General features: G+C 43.6%; 1 protein-coding gene across 6 annotated transcripts in view; it reads left to right on the forward strand.

Moving 5' to 3' along the window:
- syt7a (synaptotagmin VIIa) overlaps nucleotides 1-5424 on the forward strand; it is a 69805-nt gene extending 64381 nt beyond the window's left edge. For 3 of the 6 annotated variants that reach the window (XR_013077241.1, XR_013077242.1, XR_013077240.1), the window contains 6 exons: nucleotides 471-738; nucleotides 2072-2241; nucleotides 2568-2682; nucleotides 3320-3519; nucleotides 4357-4580; nucleotides 5336-5424. Coding sequence is in view for 3 of the 6 variants with exons in the window: in XM_076732344.1 (XP_076588459.1) it covers nucleotides 471-738; nucleotides 2072-2241; nucleotides 2568-2682; nucleotides 3320-3519; nucleotides 4357-4461 (858 nt within the window). In the remaining 3 variants the exon portion in view is untranslated. Of the gene's footprint in view, nucleotides 1-470; nucleotides 739-2071; nucleotides 2242-2567; nucleotides 2683-3319; nucleotides 3520-4356 lie in introns of all 6 variants that reach the window. The other 3 variants (XM_076732344.1, XM_076732345.1, XM_076732342.1) reach the window with 1 other exon arrangement.
- The last annotated feature ends 5548 nt before the right edge of the window (nucleotides 5425-10972 follow it).

Consider the following 10972-nt stretch of genomic DNA (forward strand, 5'->3'; position numbering starts at 1 on the left):
TGTTGTCTCCATGCCCCACATGCAATGCTCTCTGTCTCTCTCCTGCTCTTTCTGTTTGTCTCTCGCCCTCTCTTTCCTTCGCTCTGTCCACTGCTGACTATCAGATAGTGGCCTTTTAGAGCACAGCAGTGATAAAGCAGTCAGAGTGGCTGTGAGAGAGAATGGGTGGTCTAAAGCTCCTCTATCTTCAATCTGTGCACCTCCTGCCTCTTAAGAACATTAGAAAGGAAATAAAACTCTCTCAGCCTTCTTAATGTCAGACCAATCTCTGCCTTTGAGCAGCTGCTTGAGTACGCGGCGATAGAAACACAGCTCTAAAATCTCCTCCCCTCACAGCTTCTCTCTGTCACGGTCTGCGTGCACGTGATTGTGTCAGAGGAAGTGTGTGCCCTTGGACTGAACTTTACATGTGAGTGGCTGCTGTTGCTGCATGTGTTTATATTCATTTGACTACATTTGTGGCCCCGCAGCTGTCTCCGGGTTCGGAGGATGATGACGGTGAAGGGCCTATAAGCGAGAAGCTGGGCCGGATCCAGTTCAGCATAGGCTACAGCTTCCAGAACACGACCCTCACCGTCAAAGTGCTCAGGGGCCAGGAGCTCCCAGCCAAGGACTTCTCCGGCACCTCCGACCCCTTCGTTAAAATCTACCTGCTGCCCGACAAGAAGCACAAGCTGGAGACCAAGGTCAAGAGGAAGAACCTCAACCCCCACTGGAACGAAACCTTCCTCTTTGAAGGTCTGTGTTATGTCTATTCAGCTTCTTTTCAAAGAATTGTTGCAATTATGAAACTGTGGAGGAATGATTTTTAACAGATTTGACAACTACTATCTGATACAAATATTTCTAACGAAGGACATGACATCCCTTTTTTCCACCTGAGCCCAGACCAGTTCATACCAGTTCAGACAATAACAGAAATCTGTCTATAAATAACCAAACTGTAACTGCAGATACTGTAAGTTTGTCTTCATATAAGACCACATTGCTCATTATAAGAAGCTGATTGAGAAAATAAGTTTTCAGGGCCTGTTTGCTCAGTCAGCTTTGCTCCCTTTTTGGGGGAATTGCTTCCATTATTAGGGCTTGGCATAGCTGTAAATCCTCTTTAAAACAACAGTTAGACATTTTGGGAAAGACACTTAGAGTTGGATGAGAAGATCAGTTCGACTAATATCTCTATGCTAAATGTGAAGCTACGTCCAAGAGCTGCTTCGCTTGGCAACATGGGGAAACAGCTAGCCTGGCTCTGTCCAGAAGTATAAAAATCACCTCTACAGCTCCCAAATTAACGCATTGTTCGTTGAACAAAGTGTGGCCGAGGCTAACTGTTTCTCCCTGCTTAAAATCTGTATGTCAAGCTAAGCTAACCAGCTTTATATTCAACAAACAGATATGAGCAATCAATCTTCTCATGTAACTCTCCACCATCTCATCTAAGTTTGTCCCAAAGCTCCATTAAAGCGTTTATGGCAATGACAAAGAGTCGTTTCTCAACTCAAAAAGAGCATTGTGGGAGTTGTGTGAAAATTCACAAACGAGGTGTGAAATTAGAACAAAATATTTTTTTGCATTGATGAAACCTCCAGCTCCAAAATCTGCAGACAGTTTTTGTTAAACAAAAAAAATAATAAATTATCTTAATAATATTCTTGAGAGGTGCAAACTGCAGATGTTTAGCAGCAGCCGTGCAGAGATCGGTTAAGCGTCTCGGCATTAAGTCATCTGAATTACCTTCATTATGACCATTGTGCTTGGATGACAGCGCAATGGTAAAACGGCCAAAATAATGTTCAAAAGGCTCAGACCCTTTCCAAAATTAGAACAATAGCCAGCGCTCTTGAAAAATAAATGAGATACTTCTTTGTGACTAGGGTATAATGATCCCTCTCAGTCATTAGAGAGAGTGCTGGCCGGTCCCGCAGTTTTTAAAATGCACTTTGGCCTTTGCCAATTTCATCCCTGTTGGCTGGGCGCAGATTACTCTGCCCTCTCAGTACTGTCAAGAATATGTTTTCCTCTCTCTGTGTCTTAGCTCTCCCCTCAGTGAATCTGTTTGTGTCTGTTTTAGGCTTCCCGTATGAGAAAGTGAGAGAGCGCACTCTATACCTTCAGGTGTTGGACTACGACCGCTTCAGCAGGAATGACCCCATTGGAGAGGTGTCAATCCCCCTTAACAAGGTGGAACTGGGCCAGATAAAGACCTTCTGGAAGGAGCTCAAGCCCTGCAGTGATGGCAGTGTAAGAGACGGAGGGATGGCCATCTGGCTGAATGATGACGAGTCCAGTGCTTTCATTCAGATGTTGTAACTATTTTATCAAAACAAGTGTGATGCCATTTGTTGACTGCTTGCAGCATTTTAGCTTGATTGACATAATTTTAGGGTGAGCGATGGGCTGGGCTCCGCCAGTCTGGACCGTCTGGGTTTGGCACAAGAGGTTAGAACAGAAAGGGCAGTGATGTAAGATAACACAACAAGCTAGTGAGTAATGTGGAGTTTGATATTCCCTGATGAAACGAGATATTAGACTGGATGATTCATACTTTGTGTGTATGTGTTCCTCAGGGGAGACGAGGAGACTTGCTGGTGTCTCTCTGCTATAATCCCACTGCCAATACCATCACTGTGAACATCATCAAAGCACGCAATCTCAAAGCCATGGATATCGGGGGAACCTCAGGTAGAGAATCCTCCTTGCTTGTTTAGTCTTTTCTCTTTCTAACCCTTGCTCTGCAGCCCTTCTCATGACACTGGAAGCTCTGTGGCTTTGTCACCGTGCTCAAACATTTACTGACCTGTCCGTGCAGAGGACGGTGGCCGTCTGGCTCCCAGGCTGGGTCGCACTGTAGATAGCCTCGGCAGCAAGGTGACATTACATCAAGCATCTCTCCCTTGCCCTCTCTCGCTTTCCTGTTCTCCCTCTGTCTGTATATCTATGAGGATCTTTAGCCTCCCAGCCAAATCTGTGTCAGCTCAGTCTGGTGCTCCTTTTTGAAAGTATCAGGTCTCCTTTGTAAAATTACTGCTTCCTGCAGTAGTAGGAGCTGGGTCTGTTAGTATTACAGAATATGATAATGCTCCAGAATGGGTAGTACAAATCCCAGGCCCTATTTCCATAAATACTTCCTCATTTGTATGTTTCCTTGCTCGGGGGATAAGTTGACCTTGAGCTCAAACTAGGTATCTACTTCCCTGCTGCCTTCCCTGACTTTAACAATTAGGAGGGTAATTGCAGACCTGACCCTAAAAATCACCTTGCATGGGCATCTTCATCCTCGCTGTCATGTAAACCGCTGTGCTCTGTGTCCACATTGCAGATCCATACGTGAAGGTGTGGCTGATGCACAAGGACAAGCGTGTAGAGAAGAAGAAGACAGTGACGATGAAGCGCTGTCTGAACCCCGTCTTCAACGAGTCCTTCCCCTTCGACGTGCCCGCCCATGTGCTGAGGGAGACCACCATCATCATCACCGTCATGGACAAGGATAGGCTCAGCCGCAACGACGTTATCGGCAAGGTAACGCTTCACAGCTCTCTTTGTTTTGTTTCCCTTGTTTTCCAATATATTAGCCCCCAAGGCTCCTTGTTACGTCAAGGTAATGGCAATTTAACATGTGTGAGGTCGGTCACCGAGATCAACCACACTAAGGAAAATGATATGAGAATTAATTACTTAATTATACACCAGCAGTCAGGGTTCATACAAAGCCTTAAAAGTTTGGAAAATACTTAGTGTAAACTCTTAACTTAATCTTTTCAATGTAAGGAATATGCTTGAATCAAATATACTAAAAAAAATACAGCAAAATACAGTCACGTTAACAAAAAAATCATTTTATATTTGAAATGAAACTATTATTTTAGTTAGCAAAACTGAATAGGATATTAATCTTAAGTCATGGTGCTTAACATTTCCTTGTTTTGGGAAAGAGTTAAGATCAGAAGATCGATACCCCTCTCACATCTGGTTATTGAATATAAGGCTATGGCTAGCACAGAGTTAGCTTAACTCAGCAAAAAGACAAAGACCAGAGGGAAACAACCACCCCGGCTCTGTCCAAAGGCAACGAATGACGCCTACCAGCGCCTCCGAAGCTCACTAATTAACACATCATGTCTTGTTTGATGAACCATGCAAAAACCAAAGTGTGAAAGTGACAGCTAGCTGTTTTACGGGAGGTTACGTGTCGGACTATTTCTTGGCTGGGAGCAGTTGCCAGGCAACCAGCGGAGACTCCAGGGAGGTACTGCTCCCAGCCAGGAAGTAGACCTCATCGATTAGGGTCAGCAATGTTTCATATTTCAAGCATTTTACAAGTCACACTACCATCGTACTCTTCTTCCCCTCTGTCAGATCTACCTTTCGTGGAAGAGTGGACCCGCGGAGGTGAAGCACTGGAAAGACATGCTCGCTCGGCCGCGTACTAACGTGGCCCAGTGGCACGCTCTCAAGGCCTGATCGCACCGCCCAGCTCCCTCCATGGCCCCTTCCCGTCTCCTGTTCCCCCTTCTCTCCCCCCTCCTCCCGCTCCCGTCCTTATGCACAAGACTGACTTGCTGCCAGGCTGCGAAACACGGGTACAATTAGCCATCTGCTCTCTTAAACCTTTAAACTCTTCTCTTTTCTTTCAAACTCTCTGCTCCTCTCTGACCCCTCCTCCTTCTTCTTCTGTTCCCTCCTCTTCATACAGCCGTGTCTTAATTTCTGTGTCTCCCCACTTTGCCAATGGTCCCCCTGTTTCTGACTGTCTGTATGTCTGTCTGTCCTTATGCACTTTGCCTGTGGAGGTCTGATGTTCAGTTTCTTTGTCGACCCCTTGGTTCTGAACTGCACTGCAGCCCCTGACCCATTTAAGGTGCCAGTCCCGTGGGATCACAGAGAATCTTAAGTAACGATCTAATCTCATATAATCCTATTGTATGACTATTCCAGGTACACAATACTATACAGTATGTACTGTATGTACATGTACATAATAATATATTAGGCGTATAGATTGGCAGAACTCCCCCTATACACATGACTAGTATACAGTGTGTAATCCATAGCCTCTGCTGTTTCACATCTCTCCTGTCTCTTCATTTGTCGCCTCGTTCTTGTCTTCTGTCTCCAGTGTATTGTCTCCCCCCTTTTTACTCAGAAGTGGTTTAATTCTCAGCTGAAGTTGTCGAAAGCAGTCAATACTCGGTTTGTGATGAAACCAGCTGAACTCAAGATGGAATTGTTGATACTGCTGTTTCTTCTCTCCCCCTTCTTTTTTCTTCTTATGCTCTTTATTTTACCTTTTTTCCCCTTATTGTTCCCTCTTTCTCTCCCTCTGGCACAATATTAGTGAACCAACGCCACTTTCTGGACCCTCCCCCGCTCCCCCTTGTCGTCTGTGTGCTGTGGGTGCTGTGCTGTAGCTCCAACAAAAATAGAGATTAAAAAAAAAATAAATAGACAAACTGAACTTTGCGACGCTGGGAAAGCGGGAACACAATAAACTTGTGAAATGGATCGCTCCTGATTTTTCCAGACAAAAAGTCCTGACATGGAGAGAGAAAAAAGAAGATGAAAAGAGAAAAAACCCAAACAAATCCCCCGTGATACGATGATGTCATTTTTCACAGCATCACCAACTGAGAAAACCAATTGAAAATGTTACGATGAAAACAGAAGCAAAAAGCAGAGTTTGTGCTGTTTGTGCACATGCGTTCGGCTGTGTGTGCACACTTCTGTCTGTTTATTGATGCTATGAATTCTCTGTGCTGCCCTGTGCTCTTGTTCTGTGCTGATGGGGGTCGAGCCCCACCGGCTTGGACTGTATGGTGTGCTGCGTTATAATGTGTGCCTGTTGCTCTGTGTGTGTGTGTGTGTGTGTGTGCGTGTGTGTGTTCACAGGAGCAACACGAGTCAGGCTCGGCAGAAATCTTCTTCTCTTTTCTCTTTCTCATCTTGCGCTCTTCTTGCTCTTCTTACTGCCATTGTTTCCCCATCCTCCTTTACTACCCTGCCTTCTGAACGGGGGCACGGGGAAGTTCTATCTGCACTTTTTTGAAAATGTAATAACAATAATAATGATGATGATAGTTTTGATGATGATTACAGTACTGGTGAAAATTAAGGGAGGAGTATCTGAAAGGGTGAGCAGCAGTTGGGGAGAGGAGACGTCTGCTCTGTGATTTCAGGGTTTGGAGATGAAGTGGAGGACATAGAGGATGGATGTAGGGCTCTCATCCTCCTCTTCTTGCTCCTCTTTTTCCCCTCAATCTACCCCTGTGTGTGTGTGTCTGTGTGTGTGTGTGTGTGTGTGTGTGTGTGTGTGTGTGTGTGTGTGTCAGCTGCCAGGCTCCTGGTGGCAGGCTGCTCATGTCTGAAATGTCAGGCGTGGATGGAGAGATCAGGCTCGTCTGCTTGTCACATGGAGGCCAGCCAACACAACAGTGCTATCACACCATGTGTTGATCAATAGCGAGTATGTTCAGCATATCTGGAAACAGTAAGATGTGCATTTTGGCTTTAGCGCTCAAAGAAAAAGAAGATAACAAAGTGGAGTTTTTGTTGTCGTTCACAGAAATGATGAAATGTATCGCAGACGGTGGGCGTGGTATTAGATGATGGTCTGATCTGCCACTGTGAGATACTGTAGAGGCAGATTAGACATTATCTCTTCCCTGAGTGCTTGAGAGCACCACAGAGTGTACTGGTAGCTGCCCCGCTTGTCAGGCACATTCAGCTCAGCTCGAGATTTCTCCAGCGTAAATAAGACAGTCATAAAGCAGCAGCGTGAATACTGCCAGCCATTAAGAGCTACTCGCACAGACTCTTTCTCAGCGTACTCTCGACTGTACCTGCCTGCCTGTCTGTGTTTTTACATTCATAAAGTCCTGTGAAGCATAATCCTGTCAGATACTAGAGTTTGCTTTACTGAGCAGCTTCTAAATGAGGATCCACCTTTCAAACATCTCTCCGGTTAGACAGACTTAGCAAGCAAATATAATCACTTGCTTGTTGTGTGGTTGAAGTCTCTCTGTGCACGCAGCATTTTTAGCTCCTACTAACTTTGGCCGCATTAACACCCATGCCTAACATGCTGTAGGCCTTGTTGTGGACTTTATTTTCTCTTATCATGCAATGATTTGATAGTATCTCATGCTTTTGTGCTTGGTATGATTCATGGCAATGATAAACTGATCACCACAGGAAAGACTGAAAGATTATGTAATTGTAGTCTAATCTGCACCAGGTTAGTCCTCGTCTGGTGTGTCTGTAAGCCTGTCTGGGCTGCATACTGTTTGCTGCGAGTGTGTTCTGGCCAGTGTGCTTCGTGTGAGATTCGGTGCTGGCTGCTGTGATGCACTGATCCAGTCCAGCACCCTTCAGAACAATTGGCCAGCCGTGGAACAGGGCCCACTGTTTTGACAGCCACTGCCTGCAGTGTCACAGCACATTACACTCCCATTAGGTGGTCAGAAAGGAGCAATATCTGCCTCCTCGGACCAGTGGGAGTCACTATTTGCAGAGGTAATGCTCGCTAAGAAGAATACAAAACATGGAGCGCTCTCATTAGTAACCATGAAGATGACAGACGGAGATAAAGGCTCGTCAGTCAAAATGAGGGAAACAATTAGGAGGCGGTCGCTGCCGAAGCTGTGAAAGCCAAACGTGGCTTGAATGTGCAGGTGATGAGTCAACAGAATACCTCTTCCAGTTCCTTTCACCAAGACTACATGTTGCTCAAGGAGTGATAAGTTGCTCGGCTACATGGGTTTACAAAGCTTAGTCATCAGTGACCCTGTAAACTGGGGGATATGTCTGTATTTTTAGTAACATGAGGCACAGTGTGATGCAGCTGATCCTCGACGGTAGACTGGAGGCTGGAGGGCTACAGGGTTAGGCTTTTAAAGCTCACAGCACTGAATGCTTTTGAATATAGGCTACTTCTTAAAGGCAAACCCAATGCACCATATTTTCTACTTTTGAAAGTTACTTCTGAAATAGGTCATCGGATAATTAGCCAGTGACACAACCTTTGGGCAAAGGCAGGAGGTTACTGAGCTGAATGTGCAGTGAAATGTAATTTGAATTTTTAGTAATTTTTACCCATTGTGTTTAGTTAGCCTTACATCCTTAAATTACTGAAGTGTATGTAAAGATAATGATTCAAAATTGCACATTTTTATTAACAATTATCAAATGACAGTGTGAAGACAATATGTACGGCATGACTCATGGCGTTTCTTGAGAATTATCACCAGAATCTGCTCTCTCTCTCAGCTCATTGTTTGGCTGTCTGGCCTGCAACTTTACTGTTTTGTTTCACTCCCCGCTTCTCATGAGTTTTCAGTAACTCACTGAACACATAGTTAACCACTAGCTGGTGAACATAGTGGAGCATTTAACAGCTAAAGAGACCCATATTTCCCTCAGGGGTTGGTGGAGACCAAAACAAAGCTAAAAGGCAAAAGAGAATAGTGGACTCACATTCATCATATCGACTTGAAATGTGATTATAGGTCAGTGCTGTGTTGGTCTTCCCTTTGCAGCAGACTGAGGGTGCATGTTTGATGAAGGTGACAAAAAGCAGAAAAGACCATAAAGCCTCTTTGTAACACAAAATAAGGAAATATTTCATGTTTTATATGTAATATTGGCTATACATAAAACATATATCTTAATTTTGTTAGGCTTCTGAAATATGTCATATCAAAATCGTGTTTGTAAGAAATTCTTTAAAAAATAGGAAAATAAAAAGGGTTGTGACCCCCAAAGAGAAGATCAGGGTTAAAGAAAGAACAGAGTACTTACAAGCTCCATGCAAAGATAAATTCACCCAGCATTTATCTTAATTAATCTAAATTAAAAGTGACTTTATATGCTCAAGGTCACAAATTCAACTATTACCTCTAAAATCACAAGAAAAAGGCACTGAAATATGATTGTAATATTGCACTTTCATTAGATTAAACTAAAGTTATTTACTGTAGGACCCACACCACAGTGACATATAACTGATCACAGAGTATCCAGAAAGTTGCACACATCATAAAATAACCAGGAGCACCAAACATTATGTTCTGTCATTACCAGCAGTCAAACAGCAGCACCATTAAAATGGATGGTAAGCTCACAGCCAAACCGTATAAAGGAGAAAGCAATTTCCAAATCCCAGTTTTATTGTACTGCCACCTGTCTCACATCTCTAAAATGTATTACGTTCTGTTGGCACCAGCACTGTCAGCAATGACCTTCAACTATCCGGAGCTTATGAATATAGCATGGCAGTGTTGCAGATGCTCCCAGTCGAGACTTTCTGCAGACTGACTCCGCTCAGTGTAGCTGCTCTCCTTGTGTTCAGCCTCAGCTCTGTCTTTCATCAGTGCTTCATTGCCTGGCAAAGCCAACTGGTCGGTGCAGGTGTGGATAATTACTGTTTGATTAAAAAGGTTTAGTTCAAGATGACAGACGCAGCCAACAGTGCCTGCAACTTTGCCAGTAAATGAGGCCTCTTAAGACTGACTTTTGAGTTATTTAAATAAAAAATCGTACCAAGTGTGATTTGATTTTTGTTTATTTGACAAACCAAAAATATATTTTTTACACTTTGACAGATTCACTGGAAATGTTGAAAATAACAAAATAAAATTAAAGGATATCTTATTTCCATTGTGGTTCTCTTTCCAGTTCCAGATGATTTAGATGCCATGTAAAATCACATAGATTAAAAAAAAAAAATATAGCTTTACATATAAAAACTACTGCAAGGAAAGGGAATATTAATGTATATACCAAACAAAGCTGCGTTTGATGTGTTCTGTGGTTAGCTTCTGTAGTTAGTGTTCAGTGTGGAGGCGACACCACAGCCACACCAGCATGGTGGCTCAAAGGAGGTCAGTCTGTCCTTTGGTCCAGACTGAAACAGAGACATTCATGCTCCCCTGAGGATGAGGTTTAATGACTTTTGTGATCCCCAGACTTCTCCTCCAGCACCCAAGTGATGTTCTCGGCTTGTGGTGAGATGTCTCGACGGCTGCTGGATGAACTCCTGTGATTTTTGTACAGACATTCATGTCTTCCAGAGGGTGAATTGAAAAGTTGTTCAAGATTACCTGCAAAACCTGTGACATTCTGATCAGCCTGAGCTACACTTTGTGTTTAGTGCTAATTAGCAAACGTTAGCATGCTAATACTCAAACTAAGGTGGTGAACACGAGTCATGGGCCGTGTGTCAATGCATTCATTCATTTACTTTTCCCAAAAGGGACAGTCAGTGGTTCACTCAGTAAATTGAGATTTCGGACACTTGTCATGTTTTTTGTGTCGTCACTAATACGTGTTGGGATGCACAACAGTAATTTTCACATTTATAAAATTACTTATTAGAGTATTGCATTATGTGATTGTTAGCAAAAGTATATCGTGGATAAATTTAAACACTCGGAAGTGGTTTCGGACGCAGATAAAGTAAACATCATGCGTGATAAACAGCCTGGTAGCATTTAGCTCAAAACTGCTTGGCTGTAGACTGTTGTTGTCAGTCTGTCCAGCTGTGTATAGAGAAGCAGGAAATCCTGGACTTTCATCCTCTCTAAGGTGTTTATTCATGGGTGTGTCCCCCCAAATTTATCATTGTCACCGGCATCCTTCCCTTCTGTTTGCTTTCTAAATAACTGAAAGCTTTATTGGCTGAAGGGGTCACAACATGTTTGCCAAGGGATTAGCAAGATATTCTTCTGAGCCTGATGATATTGTTTGTCCTTGTCATACTCTCAGCTCCTTCTTTACTCTGCGACATGAGTTTTCCTTGATGGATATGGCTTTCTTCAGATGAGCGTCAATGAGTCACGCTGTTGGAAAGGTGCCTGCTTTTCTGTGGTTTGTGCAATATTGAATTAAGGGCCCACTGTGCTTTATGTCTTGGAGAACTTTAGGTGTGTGTGTGTGTGTGTGGATTAAAATCAGGCTGTAGTAAGCTCATCCTGGAGGC

Source organism: Chaetodon auriga, chromosome 6 (assembly GCF_051107435.1).
Source record: "Chaetodon auriga isolate fChaAug3 chromosome 6, fChaAug3.hap1, whole genome shotgun sequence".
Lineage (NCBI taxonomy): Eukaryota > Metazoa > Chordata > Actinopteri > Chaetodontiformes > Chaetodontidae > Chaetodon > Chaetodon auriga.